Source organism: Podarcis melisellensis (genome assembly GCF_964234715.1).
Source record: "Podarcis melisellensis genome assembly, chromosome: 13".
Lineage (NCBI taxonomy): Eukaryota > Metazoa > Chordata > Lepidosauria > Squamata > Lacertidae > Podarcis > Podarcis melisellensis.
The window spans coordinates 40,201,709-40,225,412 of record NC_138545.1 but is presented as its reverse complement, the minus strand read 5'-3'; the positions used below and the strand labels follow the sequence as shown (position 1 = coordinate 40,225,412).

The following is a 23,704-nucleotide window of genomic DNA, read 5'->3' as shown; positions in this document are numbered from 1 at the left end:
AATAACAACATGTCCAGCAGACTGAGGACAGATAGGGTTATTTTCGCCTACTGTACTCTTGCAGAACGGGGAGAGAGAGATGGAATGGACTTTGCCATTAATGTTATTATTCAGCTGCATATGTCAATTGCAGTGCATGCAAATATGAAAACGTACTGCATGATTGCAAACTGACATCAACTGTGTGTGGTGGTGATGGGGGAGGCAGCTTAAATCCAAAACCCCGGCTTAGGAAGGCGCAGCGACTTGATTTGATAAAAATCATCCCGGCTGCCTCTTCCGCCAGCTCCGCCCCGCTCCCCGCCTCCCCGCCTCCTTTCTCTGCCCCAGTTGCTCAGGCGCCGGCAGGGGCAGGCGGCGCCGAGCGGGTGACGTCACAGGCGGGGTCCTTCGGCAAGCCGGAAACCGGAAGCGCCGGTGTAGGGACCGGGTGACGTGTTAAAGAGTGGGAGCTGTGTGGGAGCCCAGTCAGCCGAGCGGCAGCCATGGAGGCGCTTTACCACCAAACCAACAAGTGCGTGTGCGGGGCGGGAGCTTGCAGTAGTAATAATAATAATAGTAATAATAATAGTAATAGGCCCTGAGCCCGGCCTTGGCAGGGGAGGGCGGGGTATAAATAAAAATTATTATTATTATTATTATTAATAACCAGAGTACCTCGTTCTCGGGAGGGAAGGGGGCGGCGGGGCGGAGGTGTTTCAATAAATGGGGAGAAACCGAGGGAGAGCCGTGGGGTGGAGGGAGGTTTCAGTGGGGTGGGTGTGGGGGAGGGGAGTGGTAGCCATGGTAATGGGACGAAGGGCAGTAATATTCCATACTCTGAATTTATATGCCCCCCCCCCGTTCGCATATGTGAATCGTAGCAACAGGCCTGCTGTACTAGGTCAGCACTGAGTATTATTTATATCAAGGAGGAGGGGCTGAGTGGAAGGCCACGTAAGTAAAAAGTCTGTGGCAGTTTGAACGAAGTGTAACCTGGTTCTGGTGCCTGCCTGCCTGCCCACTGAAAGATCTTTGCACAACATCTCTGAATCATTTGCCTGACAGTGTTTAAAACCCAGCCAGATGGGCGGGGTATAAATAATAAATTATTATTATTATTATTATTATTAGAAGCACATCGCCTGCTATATTGGGGGGGGGGGAGCTAGCCTTGGCGCTTTCGTCACTGATTCTCGGCCGAACAGCAAAGGCAGTGGTAGAAACTTTTGATAAGCAGGGTGGGTGGGGGTGCGTCTGTTTGCACCACCAAAAAAGTTGTCCTGCTAGCAAAAGCTAGAGTGGCCAGTAGTTCTTCTTTGCAGCAGTTGGCCAGATGTAATGATACAGGGCAGCATTCAAATGCACTGGAGTTTCACGCCCATCTGTCCCTCAAGAGGATTTGCTTCCTGTCATGAGATCTGCTGCCTAGGCACTTGTTGAGATTTTTTTTAGGGAGAGGACCTAAAAAAGTTTTGCTGCACTGCCACGGCAAAAAATATAAACTGCTGCCTCCACTGCGTAACCCCGAGCACCATGTCACCCTCTGTCTCTGTCGCACAAAGGTGCCAGAACACACCAGAGATGTGACGGAGCTCAGTTCCGGTGAGTTCCGGCTGAAAAAAGGTCCTGAGCATTATTATTCCCACCCCATTTTGTCACGTTTGTCTCAATATGCTGTTCCACAGAGCCTTTGGGTCAGATGGTGTAAGTTTTAGCATAATGCGACTCATCATTGTAATCTCGTTCAGCAGCTAAATTCCACTGGGTGGGCCTCCAGTTTCAATTCAGAAATAAGAAGTTTTGAAAACACAGACCTGGGTGGGGGAGATTGTGAACAGCAGGATGGGGATAAATAATTGGGGGCATGTTGGGAGGGAAGGGAGAACAGGAAAGAATAAGGATGATGATTCTTTGTGTAGGGGTAGAAGCAGCGTGGAGCTTGGGAAGCAGGCTGAGTATCCATGTTGGGAAGAAGGGAGGAAACAGTCATTGACACCAAAGGGTAACATCAGGTGGCAAGGACAGAGGTTCACAAACAGGGACTATTTGTGCCTGAAATCAGCACCAGTAAATTTGTGGATACACTTGGGGCTCTGGAGGGTAGAAGAAAAGGGAGATCTCCACCTTAGTGACTGTCACAAGGGCTGTCCTTCTCCCACCTACTATGAGAGACTTCATAACTGAGAAGGGGAGTAAGTAGACCTGGTAGCAGGAGTCAGGTGATTGCTTACCATTGTTTACTGTGTAATCTTATTCCTGTCTACTCAGAGGTAAGTCTCATTGAGTTGTATGGGTCCTACACTCAGAGAAATGGGGATAAGAAATGTGCAGAGGGCTTCTCACTTGTATCTTGTTCATCCTTGAAACAACTCAAAGGTCACCCATTTGGATACTGGGCAACCGAGACTGAAACTAAGAGCGATTGCTGTGCCATTAAAATCTAAGATTGAGCTGTACTTTGATTCCCCAGATTTACATGTGTAGTTTAATCTACACAAGGTCCAGACTGTTCTCTAGGCACTGGGTCACAGTGGATTACCCCCTCCCCCCAGCCAAAGACACATTCCTTTTGTATTGTGTATGGCTTTGAGTAGTAGCTGTGTTCTGACAAACTCAACTCTGGCCTGGGTGGAAGGGATGGCTTTCAGATTTTTGAAATCCTGAGTGTTAAACACAGTACTTCTTTAAAACAGACTCTTCTTTGCCATCACCCTTCTAATCCGAGAGTAATTCTTTGCCATAATGGGTTGCCAATATTTTTGAACCCATGGGCAAATTTGGAATCTTGTAAGAGTGCCATGGGCACCACTTCTTCGGCTTCTCTTTCTTGCCCCAGACTGAGTAAACACACACACAATCTTTGATCTTCCAAGGGGTCTGGATAAAAGCTGGAACCAGTGGAACTAACATGGCTCCTCTTGAATTTGCATGATATTCACAGCATCCTCCAAAATCCACCATTATATTAAAGTTTAAAGTAGTGCAACACACAGTATGAATATGGAGCTGGTGTTTGTCCACCACAGACCCACGGCATGGATCTTCATGATTTTTGCCTGGGATGTTAAAACCGTCAACAAACCACGGAGTACATTTGTGGATAAAACGGTCTCCTATCACTTGGTGGTGATTTTCAGGAGAAATAATGAGGATCTATAAGAACTCATGCTTGTTGAATCCCTGTTGTATCATGGTGGTGCTAGAAAGCACCAGATATGTGACTTTTATATTTTGGTCAGTGGAGATAGATTTGATGATGATTAGGGAATGAGGGGAACTCATAAGAAAAGTATGCAATTTCAAAAGTAACTATTTTACTGGATCCAACGTTTATGTGTGTGCATCTGTAACATCGAAACCAGATGTCTTCATCTGCCCCAGCTGCAATAAAACATGTCCCTCCCTTGTTGGTCTGTACAGCCACAGAGGCTGCTGTATCTTTCTAATGGTTTGACTTCATCTCTGATGGTGCATTCTTCCATTGTCTCTTGAGGCAGATGGATGCCAGCAATATATGCCTTCTCCCTCTCTGTCTCCATTCCCTTTCTCTCTTTGGTTACTTGCTTCTTGTTCCCTTTTACCTCAGGCTGATCTGAGCTTGAAAACTATACATCATGCTGAAAGAGGAAGTGGGAAAGAGCATTACTCTTCCATCTTCTTCCTTTACAGCTCTGTAGTTTTCAGTGGGTTGGGGGAGATAACAACCCATGGCACTTCATGACAAAGTGGGGTGTTCAGGGCTTCGTGAGTGCCAGGGGAAGACCTCAAGGGTGCCGTTATGCCCATGGGCACCATGTTGGCGAGTACAGTTCCAGCCTATTTCTACAGTCTAGCACTGAACTTTGTAGCCAAGTCCTACATTCCCGCATCTTACACTGTTTAATCTTTAAAGCTTTAAAAACCATACACCTTGACAATCTGATGAAAAGAACATTACATGCCCTTACGGTGTTTTTCTTTTTTTAAAAATGTTCAGAGCTAGTCATGGACATACCATGTGCTCAGTTTGGGCATGTGCTCAGATGTTGAGTTGGCATGTTCTTGAAAACCTTCCAAACGTTAAAACATTAAGCAAGGTTGTGGAGACTTCAAAGGTTGCTGAAGCTGTTGTCATGCTTGTTTCCTCACCTGGTGGAGCCTGTTTGTGTTGACTAAAATGAAAATGAGCTAAAGATAGTTGAGTAAATCATCAAGAGTTGGACTGAAGGCCATCTCATTCAATTCTCTGTCCCAAACCAGCAGAAACCGACAGATCCAGGGGTAGCCAAGTGGGTGCTCTCCAGATGTTGATGTCGTTGGACTCTCAGCACCCCTGACCATTGGCCATGCTGACTGGGGCTGATGGGAGTTGGCATTCAGCAACTGGGGCTTCCCCTGAATCAGTCCTTGATCCCTTCTAGGCTCTAGTGATAGTTGGCTGGGATGATTTCCAAGAAGGTGCTTGCAAAGCGAATGGCTCTCTGTGGCATTGCTAGTGCCAACAGACGCAGCAGCTAAAAAAGCCAATGCAATTCTGGGCTGCATCAATAGGAGTATAGCATCTAGATTAAGGGAAGTAATAGTGCCACTGTATTCTGCTCTGGTCAGACCTCACCTGGAGTACTGTGTCCAGTTCTGGGCACCACAGTTCAAGAAGGACACTGACAAACTGGAACGTGTCCAGAGGAGGGCAACCAAAATGGTCAAAGGCCTGGAAACGATGCCTTACGAGGAACGGCTAAGGGAGCTGGGCATGTTTAGCCTGGAGAAGAGGAGGTTAAGGGGTGATATGATAGCCATGTTCAAATATATAAAAGGATGTCACATAGAGGAGGGAGAAAGGTTGTTTTCTGCTGCTCCAGAGAAGCGGACACGGAGCAATGGATCCAAACTACAAGAAAGAAGATTCCACCTAAACATTAGGAAGAACTTCCTGACAGTAAGAGCTGTTTGACAGTGGAATTTGCTGCCAAGGAGTGTGGTGGAGTCTCCTTCTTTGGAGGTCTTTAAGCAGAGGCTTGACAACCATATGTCAGGAGTGCTCTGATGGTGTTTCCTGCTTGGCAGGGGGTTGGACTCGATGGCCCTTGTGGTCTCTTCCAACTCTATGATTCTATGATTCTAGTGTTGCAGCCTTTCTGTCTTGCCCATCAGACTCTAGCACACCTGAGCTGCTTCTCTTTGTCAGATGCTGAGTCTCATGATCCCCCCCCTTTTATTGACCCCTGCTTTTAGTCATTCTCTTGGTGTGCTCAAGTGATTTTTCTGCCACGCATTCGTTTCCAGGAGGTGCCCGTGGGACAGAGCATTCTTCCCCTCCTTGCCCTACCTGATCTCCCACGTCCTGTTGCCTTTTCTCTGCCTCTGGCCTGATATCCTCAGTCTGTTTCCAAAACAGGTTTTCTAGTTGGCAGGGCTGAGCCATTCCCACTCTTTGTTTTGGAGGAGGTCCCAAAGAGAAATGCCAGATAACCACGGCGAGATACCCCAGCTTTTAACTTTGTTGCTTATAGAGCGGCTCAAGTGCTACAGTGTTCACCCAGTGTCCTCTGGCTGGGACGGGATGATATGGGACTGAGGGGGCAACTCCAATCTCTTGCGGGGGTGCAATTAGTGCCAGCATTGTCCGTTAAGAGTTTGGGTGTAATCTTCGATACCTCCCTCTCTATGGAGGCGCAGACTACAGCTATAACAAAGACGGCATTTTTCCATCTCCGCCAAGCTAAGCAGTTGACTCCTTACCTCTCTCGCCCTGACCTAGCCACTGTGATCCATGCGACGGTCACCTCCAGACTGGATTATTGTAACTCGCTCTACGTGGGGCTGCCCTTGAGACTGACCCAGAAACTCCAGCGGGTGCAGAATGCCGCGGCAAGACTCCTTATAGGGTCTTCGCTGCGAGATCATATTCATCCGGTACTATACCAGCTTCACTGGCGGAGTACAGGATCAGGTTTAAGGTGCTAGTTTTAACCTTTAAAGCCCTGTATGGCCTAGGACCCTCGTACCTACGGGACCGCCTCTCCTGGTATGTCCCACAGAGAAATTTACGGTCTGCAAATAAAAACATCCTGAAGATCCCAGGCCACAGAGAGGTTTGGCTGGCCTTAACTAGAGCCAGGGCTTTCTCGGCCGCGGCTCCAATCTGGTGGAACGCTCTGTCACAAGAGACTAGGGCCCTGCGGGACCTGACATCTTTCCGCAAGGCCTGCAAGACAGAGCTGTTCCACCAGGCCTTTGGTCAGGGTGCAGCCTGACCCCCTCCTCTGGCAATCTGCACAGAATTTTGCTTAATGGTTGCCATCAATTTGATTTTAATTTGATTTTAATTAATTTTATAATGAATGTTTTTAGAATGTTGGATTCTTTTGATTGTTGTTAGCCGCACTGAGCCCAGCTTCGGCTGGGGAGGGCGGGATATAAATAAAAATTATTATTATTATTATTATTATTATTATTATTATTATTATTATTATTATTTATTATTATTATTATTCATTCAGAATTTGGATGCTCCTTTAGCCAATGGAAAGAGATTTTGAACCAACTATTCATCTGGAAACTTTCTACTGCCTTAAATACATTGAGGTTTCATTCATATAGCATATTTATTTGACGAACACATAGAAAAGATGGTCAAAAAAGGCTGTGTTAATTTTACATGCTACATAAATATTTCAGATATTTTTCCAATAGCCAAAATATGGTTGAACTGAAATATTCGGGCGCGGGGGGGGGGGCGAGTCAATAAAACACATTGAATGTGTTTTAAAAGGTTAATTTCCAAGTCAGACTTTGAATTTGTTTGTTATCTTCAATTTAATTCTTGTAAATATATTAGGACAATTCAAAGGTGTAAGATTCTGTTCAGATTTTTTTTGGGGGGGGGGGCAGAATGATGGTATAGAATGGTTAGCATATTAAATTCTCAGCATGCTTGTGTCCACAAATGTAGATGCTTCCCTAAAGATAGTCACCTGAAAATAGCTAATTACAGATTTGCTTTTAGGTTGGACTGGTATTATAGCCTTTCCAATTGACTGATTTGACAGATATTTTATCAGTTTGTTACGTTGCAACCTAAATTTTGAAGCAGTGCATTTCTAAAAATGGAAAGAAGTTCATGCGCACCCCACATTGTCAGCAAGACTGCATAAATTTGTGGCCTTTAAAAAAACCAAAACCGTTCCCCCAAACCCATGCCAGTCATTTCTGCCGTAAGAAGAGAAGTGCCATCTTTTGCAAATATTCCCTCTCTGGTCACCTGGAGGCAAGTCGTGCCACAAGTGATGAGGCAGATTGCTTTCTGTATTTCTGCTTTTGCCTGTGTCCTTGTTGCCTTGTAAATATTTCAGAGAATACAGTGAAACCTTGGTTCTCGAGCGCCTTGGTATTCAAACATTTTGGCTTCCAAACGCCGAAAACCCAGACGTACATTTTCCAGTTTTCAACCGTTTTTCAGAAGCCAAATGTCCGATGCAGTTGTCAGCTAGGGTTTCCGGGGCGTCTGTGCCAATCGGAAGTCGCGCCTTGGTTTTCGAACATTTCGGAGGTCAAACGGACTTCTGGAACGGATTACGTTCGAGAACCAAGGTACCACTGTATTTGAGAAATGTTAAGGAAATCTGTTCTGCAAAGTATGAGATTACATACTGCCAGGATGGCCATCATAGTACCTTGTGGCTGTGGATGTTGTTGGATTCCCATCAGCTCCAGCCTGCACTGTCAGGGATGATGGGAGTTGTAGTCCCGCAACATGTGGAGAACATCAGGTTGGCTACCCTTGACTTGCACAGTATTTTTACTGTTAAACCAAGGGTTTTACTTCAATATTCTGATTGCTCTGAGCACTGATGGTTCATTTCTGCCGTGTGTTTGCCTTCTTGGGAAATCTTCCTTTTCTGCCGGAAGCCTTGTGGCTGACTAGAACTTTTCTTCTTTTCAACAGGCAGGTCCATGAGGTCCAGTCATACATGGGCCGCCTCGAGACATCAGACAAGCAGTCAGTCCACTGTGAGTAATTAATAGAAGAGGGTAACCTCACCGTTGGCTTGGCCAGTGCTCCCTGACCTGTGTTTCCAATATATGTCCTATTGAAACCATTAATATGTTTTGACCTTTAGGTGGTGTGATGGGTCTGTGCATATGGCTGTTAGCCAGAAGGTTGGAAGTTCAAGCCCACCCAGGGACAGCTGTGGGTGGGATTCCTGCGTTGCAGGGGGTTGAAATAGATGACCTTCTGGGTCCCTTCTGACTTACAATTCTCTGATTCCATTTTGCTGTTACAGTGGTACCTCGGGTTACAGACGCTTCAGGTTACAGACTCTGCTAACCCAGAAATAGTACCTCGGGTTAAGAACTTTGCTTCAGGATGAGAACAGAAATTGTGTGGTGGCAGCGGGAGTGGGGGGCCCCATTAGCTAAAGTGGTGCTTCAGGTTAAGAACAGTTTCAGGTTAAGAATGGACCTCCGGAACGAATTAAGTTCTTGGCCCGAGGAACCACTGTACTGAGTGAAGGGTAGGAGATGGGGAAAGCCGTGGGTGGTAGATTTTTTATATCCTCATTAGCCCAGTGGTGTAAATTTCCTTTTGGAAAGGCACTTCAACATACAAATAATTGCAAAAAAAGAGATGTGGCTGGCAGGTCACATTTTAGAAGAAGCATTCTTCTATGATTAGGGTGGGTAACATGTGGCCCTCCAGGTGTTATTGGACCACAGCTCCTTTATCATTGGCCATCCTGGCTGGGGCTGATGGGAGTTGGAGTCCAACAAACTTGAGAGAAACCACACTGAAATATACCGCAGTTAGTACGTGACCCCTGTACAGCTCTCTCACGTGCCCCTACAGGCTGGCCCAAATTGTTGGAGAGGTTTGAACCCCATGTTGGGGAAAAGATTCCTGTATGGCAGGGGCTTGAGCTAGCTGTCTGTTGTGGTGCCTTCCAGTTCTATGATTTTATAATCAACTTTGGTGATAGTGCTCTAAAATGCAAAGATTCTGGCTAACTTTTTATCAGGATTGTGGAAAACATACAGGAGAGTTGTTGTTAGTAATAATAATAATAGCAGCTTTTTTAGCAGAGCTTGCTTTATTATCTTGGTTTATGTGTCCAAAGAGGGAATTCAAATGTAAATTTAAAGGCTTGATAAAGCGTCCTCTGGTAGCAGTAGTCAGTAACACAAAGGTGACTCGGGCACTTGAACGATTTGGATACCGCTGCCTAGCTAAGAAACGTTTGGAAAGTTGTCATTTCCGAGAAGATTATGCACAGTATCAGAATCCTGCAGCGAAAAAAGAACCCACAGGTGGTTATTTCTCACAAATGCATCTCATATGTTGGCAGCAAGAATATTTGCTGCCAACAGCAGCAGAAATTTGGACAGCATGAATCTCTGGTTATATATATATATATATATATATATATATATATATATATATATTGCAGGTTTTGGTGTCCTCGGGTGTCTTCCCGTGTAAAAGTTGGGGTGTCTAGGCGACGTTTCGACGAGGTCTCACTCGTCATCTTCAGGCTGGTGCTTTCGGCTTCTTGTTACTGGAACAGAGCAGGATCTCAGTGTTTGAGTTCCTATAAATACTGTTGAGGGGGTGTGGTGTATAGCCTCCAATGTTCTGGGCAGAGAGGAAGTTCCCAGGCTAGTGTGCCTTTTCTTCTTTTGTTCCTTAATTACTTGAGGGATATCTTGAGTGATTTCTTGAGTGATATCCTGAGTACCACTTAGGTGGGTCATTAGGTGTGGATTAGTTGCTAAAGTCTTTGTGTCTTGACCTCTTGAACTTTGTGAAGAGTTTTTCTGAGAAGATGGCTGTACTGTACTTAGTTGTGCTCTGGCTTGGCTTCGTGTATAGGGGCGAGCTGTGGTTTTGTGGCCTGTGTCAGCCAGATCTGTGTAGGGATTGCAGGGGGGTGCAGCATCCGGAGGTGCCACCATGGTTTGGCTACTGGATGGTGTCTGTAATTTATCTGTGGAGAGGGTCTGGGTTTGGGTCTGGTGTGGTTGATTGGTGATGGCGTTCTGTGTGCCTCTGGATCTGGTGTCAGTTTTTGTGGGGAGGGCTAATTTCCAGATGTCTGGCAAGCGGGATGTGTCGTCACGCTTGTTCATGTTGTGAGGGTGTTTCTCTATCTCGATGGCTTCCATGATTATTCTCTTGTGGTGATGTTCCATGTTAAAGAGCAATTTGGAATCTGCAAAATTAATTTCGTGTCCTGTTTCTTTCATGTGTTGGAAAAGAGAGGAAGTTTTTTCTTCTTTTTTGACGGCATTCTTGTGTTCTGCGATACGTGCATTTATTCGTCTGTTTGTTTGTCCAATGTACGTGGCTGGGCAGACTTTGCAGGGTATTTCATAGACCCCTTGGTTTTCCAACTGGATTTTATCCTTGGGGTTTCTGAGGATATTGGCTATTTTTTGGTTGGTGCAAAAGGCTGTTTTGATATTGTGTTTATGGAGGATTTTGCTAATTTTATCTGTAGTGCCCTTGATATAAGGAAGGAGGGCCATGCCATTGTTTTCTTCTGTGTCTTGGTTTTTGGGGGGTGTTTCTTTTTGGATTAGCTTGGTAACCCTGTTTTGCTGGTATCCATTGGCAATTAACACATTTGAGAGATTCTGTAACTCAGTTGCCCTCCCCACAAAAACTGACACCAGATCCAGAGGCACACAGAACGCCATCACCAATCAACCACACCAGACCCAAACCCAGACCCTCTCCACAGATAAATTACAGACACCATCCAGTAGCCAAACCATGGTGGCACCTCCGGATGCTGCACCCCCCTGCAATCCCTACACAGATCTGGCTGACACAGGCCACAAAACCACAGCTCGCCCCTATACACGAAGCCAAGCCAGAGCACAACTAAGTACAGTACAGCCATCTTCTCAGAAAAACTCTTCACAAAGTTCAAGAGGTCAAGACACAAAGACTTTAGCAACTAATCCACACCTAATGACCCACCTAAGTGGTACTCAGGATATCACTCAAGAAATCACTCAAGATATCCCTCAAGTAATTAAGGAACAAAAGAAGAAAAGGCACACTAGCCTGGGAACTTCCTCTCTGCCCAGAACATTGGAGGCTATACACCACACCCCCTCAACAGTATTTATAGGAACTCAAACACTGAGATCCTGCTCTGTTCCAGTAACAAGAAGCCGAAAGCACCAGCCTGAAGATGACGAGTGAGACCTCGTCGAAACGTCGCCTAGACACCCCAACTTTTACACGGGAAGACACCCGAGGACACCAAAACCTGCATTCCTGTACCCGTGAAAATCTACGAAAGCAAATATATATATATATATATATATGCTTTCGTAGATTTTCACGGGTACAGGAATGCAGGTTTTGGTGTCCTCGGGTGTCTTCCCGTGTAAAAGTTGGGGTGTCTTCTCAGAAAAACTCTTCACAAAGTTCAAGAGGTCAAGACACAAAGACTTTAGCAACTAATCCACACCTAATGACCCACCTAAGTGGTACTCAGGATATCACTCAAGAAATCACTCAAGATATCCCTCAAGTAATTAAGGAACAAAAGAAGAAAAGGCACACTAGCCTGGGAACTTCCTCTCTGCCCAGAACATTGGAGGCTATACACCACACCCCCTCAACAGTATTTATAGGAACTCAAACACTGAGATCCTGCTCTGTTCCAGTAACAAGAAGCCGAAAGCACCAGCCTGAAGATGACGAGTGAGACCTCGTCGAAACGTCGCCTAGACACCCCAACTTTTACACGGGAAGACACCCGAGGACACCAAAACCTGCATATATATATATATATATATAATGTCCTGCCCCCCACCAAAATGTATGTGTATTTGCCCATCGTGCCCTAAATAGAGGGGATTTGTTCCTTGTTTTGTTGCTTTATTTTCCACATTCCATAAAATACTCAAAATAAATGTTTGCAATACCGCTACTGGTGAACGGCAAAGTGTTTTCCACATGCTGAAGTGGCAGGGCATTCCTCACACTCCCTGGCCCAATGGTTGTGGTGGGCACCTTCTCCACCTAGTTTCATGATGGGTGGCAGTAGGAATATGAACACCTTCCACTTTCTCTGGTAGAAATCTCCCATTTCACACAGCGTGGCAAAGCGTGGCAAGAAGGTATTGTGCTGGTTAAAACAGCGAGTGTCCATCTGGCCCTGATGTTTCTTACCTTTCCCCCCTCATCTCCTCTTTCAGTGGTGGAAAACGAAATCCAGGCGCGAATAGACAGGATCTTCAGCAACTTGGAACGGTTGGAAATCTTTTGTAACAAGGAGCCTCCTAGCAAGCGGCAGAACGCCAAGCTGTGAGTTACCTTCTTCCTCGCCCTCCCAAACTACTTCTTGTGTCTTGGGACATATATTAGTGCAGCCTTCTGACCTGTCCTTGGGGCAAGTTGTGGTGGTTGTTGTTGTGATGGTACTGCATTGCTTGCTGCCTTCCATATGGGATAGAAGGTGCAGGGCAATAAATTTATTATTACGAACGAATCAGGCTGTGTGGCAGGCTTTTCTCTTTCCTTATGCCTGTGAATGTTTTCTTAATTGCACCGATTTCCAAAAGAACTTGAAGGCAGCTTAAAATCGAGCTCTTAAGGAAAGAAACCTGCTGATACAGGAAGCCTTCGGGCGGTATGGGAAAGAGACTTGGGGATCATAATTGCAGGTCATATACATGGCAATCAGTTTGGCACAACCCAACCCTACGAACAATCTCTGCTCGTCTTCAGGAGGCCTCACTTAAAATTATATTTCGCTGGCACTGGACTCGCCTAGCCAAAATAAACACTAGTATCTCTCCTCTTGCTGGAAAGGCTGCAGAGTGATAGGTTCATATTTTCATGCTTGGTGGAGTTGCATGATAGCATGCTCCTTTTAGGAAAAGCTGTTTCCTATTATTTCCAAAATTACACAGCAATCCCTTCCACCCAATTCAGTTCTTGCCTTATTCTCATTAGACTCAGATGTAAACAATAGCCTTAAATGCAGAGATTTGGTGTGGTTTTTTTTTTCTCCTATTATCAGCAACCTGATTCACAGTAGCCTGATGCTGGAAACAACCCATAGAAATCCCCATTGAAATCTGGGTAAATAATATTTGGAATAATGTAGCTCTATCGTAATGCTTCACTTGCCACAGAAGGGCACTTCAAGGACAGACACTTTTGGCGAGACTTGGCTTCCTTTATTTTCCTTTATAAATAAGACTGAAGATACTTTTATTCCACCTACACAACAAGATTCTCTGTGGAGACTATATTTGAATTGATAATGCATAAATAAATGTACAGTTGTACCTTGGATCCCGAACGCCTTGGTACTGAGACATTTTTGACTGTGGAACGCTGCAAACCCAGAAGTGAGCGTTCCGGTTTGCGAATGTTCTTTGGAACCCGAACGTCTGACGTGGCTTCCGATTGGCTGCAGGAGCTTCCTGTAGCCAATCAGGTGCCGTGCTTTGGTTTCCCGAACAGATTCCATTTGACTTCCAAGGTACGACTGTACGTATTGCTTGTGTAATGCATATGAAAGTTAATAATAATGTACCGTAGGACAAGTTACTGTAGCTAGACGTTGTTCTTGTATTTACATGAAAATCAAAGCTCATGGCTTTCTTCCTCCTTTCTGTGACTTGTCGTTCTCAGACGAGTTGACCAGCTGAAATACGACATCCAGCACCTGCAAACAGCGTTGAGGAACTTCCAGCACCGGCGTTACGCACGGGAGCAGCAAGAGAGGCAGAGGGAGGAGCTTCTGGCCCGAACATTCACCACTAACGTATGTCCTCCCGTAAAACCAGTGGATTTGTGCTAATATTCGACTCCCTCCCGTGTCCCAATGTTCATCTATTTAACAGCTGTCGTTCTCAAATGGGGGTCTTTTTGGGTGGCGAGAAATCATGGGGTTTAGCGCTTAAGGAGATCAGCAACGATGTCCATACTCACACGAGGCAACTTTCCCACCACTGCCAATCTTCTCCTGCAATACATGGGGAGTTTTCTTAGTTTTTAAGGACACATGGAGCGGCAGCTCGATTTTGTGGCAGTCACACTTATGTGGAAAATGTAAGGACAGAAAGTTTGAACTTCACTGCTGCAGAATAATGCCGATTCTTTTTTTTTAAAAAAACCCCTAAACATGGGCTTTTGTTGACACCCTTGTCCTTCTGGGTTCAGAGTGCCAAGGAAAGATAACCAACATGCTTCCCTTCCCTCCTCCCCCTTTGCAGGATTCTGACACCACCATTCCGATTGATGAAACCTTGCAGCATAACGAGTCCCTCCAAAATGCTCACCGTGGCATGGACGATCTCATTGGCAGCGGGACCAGCATTCTGCAGGGCCTGAGGGATCAGAGAATGACATTAAAGGTGGGCATAGGATGGGACCTTCAGCTTTTTAAAATATATTTATATATATGGGGAATAGGCACCCACTTTTTCTTCTCCCCCCTCTTTTAATACTAATAACTTTCCAGAATTCTGAAAAGTAAAACTCAGGTGCAGGTTCTTTTCATTCTCGCCCTCTGTGTCTCTTCCCCAACTTCTCCTCGGTCACCCTGTCACTCCTCTGTTGTTCCTCCCCCACCCACCCCCGTACGGCAAAGCCAAATGTAGCGATCACACACAGGACCCCCGAATTTTTGACGGTCTATTGACCCTGTGCCGCACTGCGATTTCTTTTTCCGCTGCCCCCACCCCGTATCTCACGGGGACACACAGAGTCCAGTCAGTTGTTAACATAAACAAATAATCAAGTTTATTATTATGCAGGAACAAGCTTATGGTTTCAGTTAATTGTTCTTTTGTCAGTTTCTTATTCTTAGTTCCTAACAGCTCCAAACTGATTATTCCAACTATCTGTCTGACTCCACCTAACAATTCCTCTCACTCTCTCACAATACAACTCTACCAACCCACTGCCTATTCCTCCCTCTTCCTTCTTCAACTCCCCAACCTCAACCCTCAACTCAACTCAACTCATCTCAATTTTCAAAATCTTCCACTCTTAACTTTTACTCCCCCCTTGCATTCTCACTGGCCAATCACACCCCACCTATTTTAACCCTTTCCTTATGACTCACCCTAGGAGGCAAACTCCACACCAATCTTCCCCTTTTGAAACCGCCACCGCTGTAGCTGCACTCAAGGCTTTTGGATACACCCAAATTCCACATGTTGCGAATGTCGCATTAATTCAACCTGTCAGGGTTTCTCGTAGCTTCGTTGTGCCCTGCTGCAAATTTGGACAGAGTTTTGCAAATTTACTCCTGGATAAGAAGCTCTGAGTATCGGTCCAGGGAGGGGGCAAAGCTGGGTGGTGGAGAAAATTGCAGACAGTAAAAGGCTAAGCTGGATAATTCCTTTGTTCCTGGTATAAGGCAGCTTCTTGTGAATTAAAAGAGAATCTGAAGGTTGCCTATCCTACCCAAAACCTTTTCATGAATCAGGATCCTCCATGCCAGCGGTTCCTAAAAAGAGCAAGACTATTTGCATATGAGGTTTCCCCTACCTTCCCTCTTCTCATTGGCCCACCGTTCCTTCACTCCACTGTTTGCCCTCCTCCTCCTCTAGCTATTGCTGGCTCTGGTCTCCTTCCGCCCTTCAACCAGTCATTCTGCCTCCTTGCATTTCCATCACTTTCTACGCTCGGGGTCTTCTTCCTAACTCTCTGCCCTGTTCTCTGGGCACCCCACTATCAATGGCATGCAGTTTCTGGGGTCCCTAAGCCACGCCGGGTGCTATTGTCTCCCCAGCCGCCACTCCCTGCCGTGCAGAGGTTAAAAGCTCAAGTGTCCTCGGTAGCCGCTGACGTAAATGCCGTTTCCGAACCCGTGCCTGTTTTTATTCCAAACCCAGCCCTTTTCCTCTGGAAGAAGCAGGCTGGGTGTGGTAGGCTTGAGCCACTGGGCAACCCCTGATATTCCTGCCAAGCTAGAGAAACCGCTTCCCTGCGCTGCCCTGGCCCCACTTGGAACACAGCTGTCCAAACACCCACTCCAGCAGTCTCTCGCCTCTTAAGGCGTTGCAGGATGTGACCTTGCAGGCTTGAATGTTCATTTTGGAGTGATGTCATCCTGGAAATGAACTGTAGCCTTTTAGCATCCCGTTGGTAATCACATCGGATCAGATGAGCATGTTGACGTGGCTCTCCCTAGATGGGAGCTCACAGGCTGAATATTCCTAGATGGAAATGTGGAATGCTCCTTTTCAGAGTTCTGGGGTGAGAATTCTCATTCTTTGTGTAGTTGCATCTCAGTAGGCAACACAGAGGTATCCCATTTCTTGGCTCTCCCCTCACTGTTGCCCTACACAATGACATGTCTTTGCTGCTGGTCTTGGAGCCACTCCAAGATTTTTCCATCACACCAACTGTGGCACTGCTCCAGGACAGATTCCCTGTGGAAAAGGAAGCATCGGGGTTACATGAGTCTGCAGCATAATTCTGGCTTCCTAAGGGAGGACCTCAGTGAAGTGAAAGCCTTCACCAAACACAGTTTTAAAAGTGAAATACAGTGGTACCTTGGAACTCGAACAGCTCTGTTCTTGAACGTTTCGGCTCCCGAACTCCAAAAACCCAGAAGTGCTCTGGTTTTCTAACGTTCCTCAAAACACGAATGTCCAACACTGTTTCCGTTGTGCAAAAACCTAGCTGCCGGCCAATCGGAAGCCATGCTTCAGAACTCTAAATGTTTCAGAAGTTGAACGGTGTTCCGAAATGGATTACGTTCGAGTTCCGATGTACCACTGTATATATATGCAGTGGTACCTCAGTTCCCAAACTCCTCCGTTGTCGTACGTTTCGGTTCTCGAATGCTTCTGTTTTCTAACTTTTTTTGGAACTCAAACATGAGACGTAGCTTCCGCTGAGTGCAAGAAGCTCTTGCAACCAATGGGAAGCCGTGCCTTAGTTTTTGAACCTTTTGGAAGCTAAACGGGCTTCTGGAACAGATTACAATTGAGAACTGAGGTACCACTGTATATGGAATTTGGCCACCAGAGCTTTCTTTTTTAAAAAAGGCATTCTCCACTGCGGCATTTTGTTCCGTATCCCCCTGGCCTACCTGTGATTTCTGACTCCTGGTGAAGGGAGGAGCCATATACCTTTGTTTGTTACTGTGCTGATTCTGATTGGTGGAAGGCCTTTCCTCCTCCTGCTTCCTGGTCCTTTCGGAGCACAGGTAAAACCTGCATGGAAAAGCAGGTGGGTGATAGCCATGGGACAGGTTGTGCTTTCGTGGTGAGAGCTGTGCCTCTCTAGCACTGACCTTCCAGCATACGGCCATGACCCACAACCCTGTTGCCACCCGTCCTAAGATGCTTTGTGAGAACACTGGTGCTGCCATTTTAAAAAAACCCAGTATGTCCATTTGTCTAAAACAGAGTGTCGCTGGAAAGGAAACTTCTAAATCAAACAGAGGGTTCCATATTCCCCCTCCCCCCCCCAAAAAATAATTAAGTGTTGAAAGTATAGTTTTGGGATGGCATGGTAAACCTAACCAGCTCCTGACAACAGAAGATCGGCAGGGGAGGATGGAGGCAGAGGATTCAGAGGGATGTGGAAAGCAAGTCCTTGTTCTGTAAAAGCTCATTCTGCTTGGATGGCAACCTGCCACGGATGCTTTAGCTGAGATTCCTGCATTGCAGGGGGTTGGACTAGATGACCGTGTGGGGCCCTTCCAACTCTACAATTCTGTGATTCTCAGTAAACAACATCTGACTGTGGAAGATGCCGAAGCCATTCAGAGAGTCTGTCTGTTTGTTTCCCTAACGTTGCCGCATCTCTCTCTCTCTCTCACACCTTCAGGGCACCCAGAAGAAAATCCTGGATGTTGTAAACATGCTCGGCTTATCCAACACAGTCATGCGCCTCACTGAGAAACGTGCCTTCCAGGATAAGTACTTCATGATCGGAGGCATGATTGTGACCTGCGTGCTCATGTTCCTCGTGGTGCAGTACCTGACGTGAGCGGCGAGAGAACCTCTGAGTGGACTGTGATGGACTGACTGCCTTTCTTCATAGACTCCCAACGTAATGGCGAACCTCCTGCCTTCTGGACTGGTCATGTACTCTCCTTACGGCATCATGAGATGGCTCAGATTCAGCTTACGTGGACTCGGGCGCTTGGTCTGAAGGGGTTCTTACAAAGCCACACGGTGCCGAGACGCGATGTAATTCTTCAGCCAGGTGGTGGGCTGTCTCCCTGTGCCCCACGCAGGCTCAGCGAACATTGGCATGCGGTTGTCATGTGCTGCTCACAGGAGCGGTGCACATTCATGTGGTCACAGAACCCCTGTGCAATCGTGACGGAACCTAAGAATACTGCACGACTGTGCAGTCCGTGGAACTGCAGGCCCACTTGGTGTTCTTACGAACCAGGTTACATACATGAACGTTGTGGTCAGCTGAGCGGTTTTGATTTATTTTACCTTTATATAGTCCCAGGATGCAAGGAGAGTATTGTCCTGCCATGGCTGAAACAAGTAGAAATCTTCATGGGCCAAAAAGATCTTCTTTTTTGGAAGCTGTGTGCCTGCCTCTTATTTAGAATAAGCAGATCCCGAAGGCTAGACAGCAAGGTAACTCATTTTTGAACAATAGCAAAATATTCAGGGTAATAGATGGCAGCGGTCACCCTCCACTTTGCAGAAGCTAGCTCTTGGTGCAAAAGGTTTGGGGCAGAACTGCCAACTCAGTAGGTACGTTTCTACGGGGACATCCTGGCTGCCATTGGAAGTATAATATATTTGCAAAGATACTTGCAAAAGGCACTTATAAAATAAGGTTTTATCACAATCGGGGCCATTGGGTCAGTTCACAAATAATAGGCAAGTACCCTGCACAACAGCAAAGTATATGAGAGTCTCAGTTTTTAATTTTAAAAGTTTCTAGTCTTCATGGGTACAAGTGGAGGCTTACAAAGATGAAGCCGGGCTTTAATGACTCTCGAGATTACGATGGCAATGCCATAAATTCTGTTGAACATGATTGGCTGACTCACATTGTAACCTGCCCCCATCTCCAAATATCTCATTTTATTTTATTTTTATTAAATTTACATACCGCCCTATACTCAGGGTAGTTCACAGAATAAAATCAAGATATAAAACCACAAAATACATAATAAAAACAACAACCCAGTAACTGCCCCAAAAAACCACATATTAGAGGGGCATAGGATGTAAATCAGATCAACCAAAGGCCTGGTTAAAAAGGAATGTTTCTCATGAATGCTTTTGTTTCTTTGCGCAACAGGAAAAGGCAAAAACTGGAAGCTGGGCAGTAGTACTCTGTCTGCTTATAGGTAAAGTAAAGGTAAAGGGACCCCCGACCATTAGGTCCAGTTGTAACCGACTCTGGGGTTGCGGTGCTCATCTCACTTTATTGGCCAAGGGAGCCGGCGTACAGCTTCCGGGTCATGTGGCCAGCATCTGCTTCTGGCGAACCAGAGCAGCACACAGAAACACCGTTTACCTTCCCACCAGAGTGGTACCTATTTATCTACTTGCACTTTGACGTGCTTTCAAACTGCCAAGTTGGCAGGAGCAGGGACCGAGCAACGGGAGCTCACCCCGTCGTGGGGATTTGAACCACCGACCTTCCGATCGGCAAGCCCTAGGCTCTGTGGTTTAGACCACAACGCCACCCCTGCTTATAGGTAGCTAGAGATAAACATGTAGCAATATTACCCCAACTTGCAGCCAGCAAAGCTGGCTCTGTAAACTGCAGGAGACCTGAGGGAAGGCTGTGCCACGTGCTCAGGTTTGATCACATCGCTGAACAGTTGACACATTCTCTTCTGGTTGCAGATTCCCATACTTACAGGCCGTGCTGCACTTAATCGCTGTGTTATCAGGGGTTGCAGCGTGGAGCGTTTTCTGCCCCTGCCAAACGCATTAGCACAACAGCTGCTTTTTGCCTTGCGCTGAAATAAACATTGTAGTGTCACGTAGGAGTCGCTATCTGGGCCCCGTTCCTTTATAATCCCGTATTTGATTCTTGCTCCATTCAAACTGATATCAACAGTGTTTGATTTGGTTCAAGCAGATTAAAAACGGCTCCAAAATAGCCAGGGTAAACATTCAACTCAGCTGCGGTTTCTTCACTCTACTCCTTTCCCCCCACTCTGGCCTTCCTTGCCTACCCTTTTCCTCTTCAAACTGAAGTGCCTTTCCTTCCCTCTTTGGAAAATCAGGTGCTGTGTTTAAGAGGAGATCTATAGTTGAGCGGTTTTCTAGGCATCTGTAGATGTGCTGTTATATCACATTTTTTTCTTTTTAAGGTAGAATTCCAAGAGAGTTTGTGTACGCGTGTTTTTTGTTTAAATAGGCATCTACTGTATTTTTTCGCTCCATAAGGCGCACCTAGTTTTTAGAGGGGGAAATCAAGAAAAAAAAACCTTATCCCACCCCCAGCCTCCAGCCCCAAAGAGCAAATAAGCCAAGATGGATCCTGCTCGCTGCCTTGGCTTTTGCTATAGCCATGCTCAGCTTCTCCCAGCTGGAGAGGTTGCACGAGGCTTCCTTGGCTAAAGAGAAGGGGCTGCGCGCAGCTATGGCAATACCCCCACCTCCTGCAAAAGCCCACAGGAGCCACGCACCCTTTAAGGAGCACGCGGCTCCTGCGGGCTTTTCTACGAGGAGGGAGAAGGGACTGACTGGCCGCGTCATTCCCTTTTCCCTCCTGGGGAAAAGCCCGCAAGAGCCGCACGGAGCTTGTGCGCGGCTCTTGGGGGCTTTTCCTGCTTGCCTCCCCCCTGCAATCGCTCCATAAGACGCACACACATTTCCCCTTACTTTTTAGGAGGGAAAAAGTGTGTCTTATGGAGCGAAAAATACGGTAACTCTTGTAGGTTTCAGGGAGATGCAGGAGGGACATCATGAGAGCAAATGAGCAATTAGCACTAAATAATCAGAGTCCAGCAATCTGGCCTTCTCAGCTTGGATGCCAAACTTCCTAAGCAAGGAAAGCAGAAGTCTCCTTTGGAAGCACCCAGTTCCATTCATTCCTTTTTCCCCAACCCCTGGTTACGTGCAACTGAGTAAAAGTGGCTGTTACAGTGATGTTATAGAACCATGGTTCCCAATTGGTGGTCCACGTACCCCAGGGGTTTCACATACCCTCCCGGGGGAGGGGAGGGTCCGGGGCACCATTCACGTGACAAAAACTACCACAGAGATACCAGCATTTTCAAAAGTAGGGGGTCCATGGCTTGGCTTTTGAAAAAACAGGGGATCTACAGTACTTGGATAATTGGGAACCACTGTTATATGTTCATGAACATTCACAGCGTTGAGAGTTATAATCTGGAGTGACTTCATGCTAGTGCATCAAAAGAACACGAGTGGAGCTGGAAAAAAAAATCTTTTCAAAGCCTTATGATAGGAAAGGAAGAGATGGAAATTCTAATCTGCACCCAGTGGAATTATGTGTGCCCGAGGTGGGAAAGGGGTCCAGTCGCCACAAAGTCCAGCACCGTAACTCCCCCTTACCCACCCTTCGCTCTCCTGATCTGCTTAATACCATCCACGATTATGATGTTCCGTAGGCCCCAAGGTAAAGGTGCTACAGAAAGTATCCCTGCAAAGCAAATGGTAACAGGTGGCTCAAGTGAGGGAGCCATTCCTTTCCACACTTCAGCCAATGACAACCATCCACCCAAGTTGGCAAGTGGCCAGTGTGACAGTCTTTCTAGCCAGTTATCCCAAGGAACGTGCTGGAGAGATGCTTCCTTGAGCTGGTGGGACCACAGTTCAGACGGCAGGTTTGAAATCCCAGCATATCCTTAGTGAATGTATAGGTGTTGCAGGGATTTCTGGGAGCAAAGAGAAGAGATCCATAGGGCAAGTGGTTAATTATTTCCCTGTTTGGCACTGTGCCGTCGGCCTTCCAGGCTGTTGACGCCATGGAACCAAAGTTTATCGTGTGTAGTTTTAGGTTCAAGGGATTGAGAGCACAAAAGCGGGGGACACCCTTCTCTTTATGCTGGCTAAACACATTTGTGTTGGAGATAAAACTTCCCCGTGTTATCTTGTTTCCTCTTCAATCGACTTGCTGCCGCCGGACTTAGAGATGTTTAAGAGCCCTGAAGTCTTTTTGCAAGCAAGGCTCACCCTCTAGTGGTGGTAAATGCGTTTTTCACCTTTTAAAAATGTTCAGGTTTTGCCTTCCCACTTCCAAAGGAATTTTAAGCAAACCATGTAGCCGCTATCCCATGGGTAGGCAAACAAAGGCCCAGGGGCCAGATGCATCCCAATCGCCTTCTAAATCCTGCCCACGGACAGTCCGGGAATCAGCGTGTTTTTACATGAGCGGAATGTAGCCTTTTATTTAAAATGCATCTCTGTGTTATTTGTGGGGCCTGCCTGGTGTGTTTACATGAGTTTAAAATGCATCTCTGGGTTATTTGTGGGGCATGGGAATTTGTTCATTCCCTCCCCCAAAACATAGTCCGGTCCCCCACAAGGTCTGAGGGACAGTGGACTGCTAAAGAAGTTTGCTGACCCCTGGTGTATACAGTGGTACCTTGGTACTCAAACAGCTTGGCTCCCGAACAAATCGGATCCCAAATGCCACAAACCCAGAAGTAAGTGTTCCGGTTTGCAAACATTTTTCAGAAGCCGGACGTCCTACGCAGCTTCCGCAGCTTCCCGTTGAGTGCAGGAAGCTCCTGCAGCCAATCAGAAGCCGTGCCTTGGTTTTCAAACCGTTTCAGGAGTCGAACGGACTCCCGGAAAGGAGTAAGTTCGAGAACCAAGGTACGACTGTATCAAAATACACGAGAGTGGCAATTTGGAAAGGGTCTGGCCCCCTTTCCTCAGATACTTCTGAGAAAAGCAGCCATATTCCAAAAGCACATGTGCCACTCAGGTAAACTCTACATGTGTATTTATATTGGACATCCATCCTGGAGCGCAGCACGTCAGATGAGAATTAGCCTTGAGGAGCCTTGCTTTGTAGAAAGATAATAGTAATAATAATAATAATAATAATAATAATTTATACTTCGCCCATCTGGCTGGGTTTTCCTAGCTACTCTGGCTGGCTCCCAACAGAATATTAATAATAATGATGATAATAAAGCGATCAAACATTTGAAAAAAAATGGCTTCTCTTAGGGCTTTGGTGCATTTGGTTTCTTGAAATGTAATCGTCTTGCCTGATCTGACAAATGGGTTCTTCTAGCAGCCAGGCATGTTAGCCGAATGATGAGAATCTCGCATGTGGGTCATGGCAGTGATGACTGCTCCTTGCTGTTTGATCCCAACATATTCTTCCTGGAGGCTGCTGGCTGTGGATGCGAAGGTTCTGCATGGGTATTGATAAGCCAGGACAGCTATCAACATAAGCCTGCTTCCTGTGAATTTGATTCATTCGGTTCTGGGACGAGACGGCTTCATTTCCTTGACTTTCCTGAAGAGCCCAGGAGAGGGCAGTCATGTTCTAGTTGTGTTGGCCCATGTTTGCTGCAAGAGTATTTAGGAGAGCTAATGACTCCTGCTGCGTTGGCCTCTTTGAGCAAGGTTTTGTCCAGGGGTGACTCACGATTCTCATTCCCAGGATTAAGAAAAGCCAAGTTTCTTTCTCTTTTTTTTCAGTTTTCCCATGAGCCCAGGAGGAGCTGCTCCCTTGAGAATGAATTAGAAAAAAATCAAGTGATCAAACAATTGTGCTGAAATCAATAGTACGTGTGGCTCTTCACATGCCCCTACCTTATACTGATTG

General features: G+C 46.3%; 2 protein-coding genes across 5 annotated transcripts in view; both read left to right on the top strand.

Moving 5' to 3' along the window:
- Positions 1-387: 387 nt before the first annotated feature.
- GOSR2 (golgi SNAP receptor complex member 2) lies at positions 388-18,503 on the top strand. 2 transcript variants are annotated; one of them, XM_081884465.1, is made up of 6 exons: positions 388-514; positions 7,910-7,974; positions 12,178-12,286; positions 13,625-13,757; positions 14,209-14,349; positions 17,786-18,503. In XM_081884465.1, exons 1-6 carry the CDS (start codon positions 486-488, stop codon positions 17,945-17,947), a joined length of 639 nt encoding a protein of 212 aa, XP_081740591.1. In that variant the 5' UTR covers positions 388-485; the 3' UTR covers positions 17,948-18,503. The 2 variants fall into 2 exon arrangements, with proteins under 2 accessions (XP_081740591.1, XP_081740592.1); XM_081884466.1 differs by lacking the exon at positions 14,209-14,349.
- LOC309354177 (la-related protein 6-like) overlaps positions 18,464-23,704 on the top strand; it is a 29,756-nt gene continuing 24,515 nt past the window's right edge. For 2 of the 3 annotated variants that reach the window (XM_081884172.1, XM_081884170.1), the window contains exon 1: positions 18,464-18,558. The gene's annotated coding sequence lies outside the window, so the exon portion shown is untranslated. Of the gene's footprint in view, positions 18,559-22,468; positions 22,566-23,704 lie in introns of those variants that run through there. The other variant, XM_081884171.1, reaches the window with a different exon arrangement.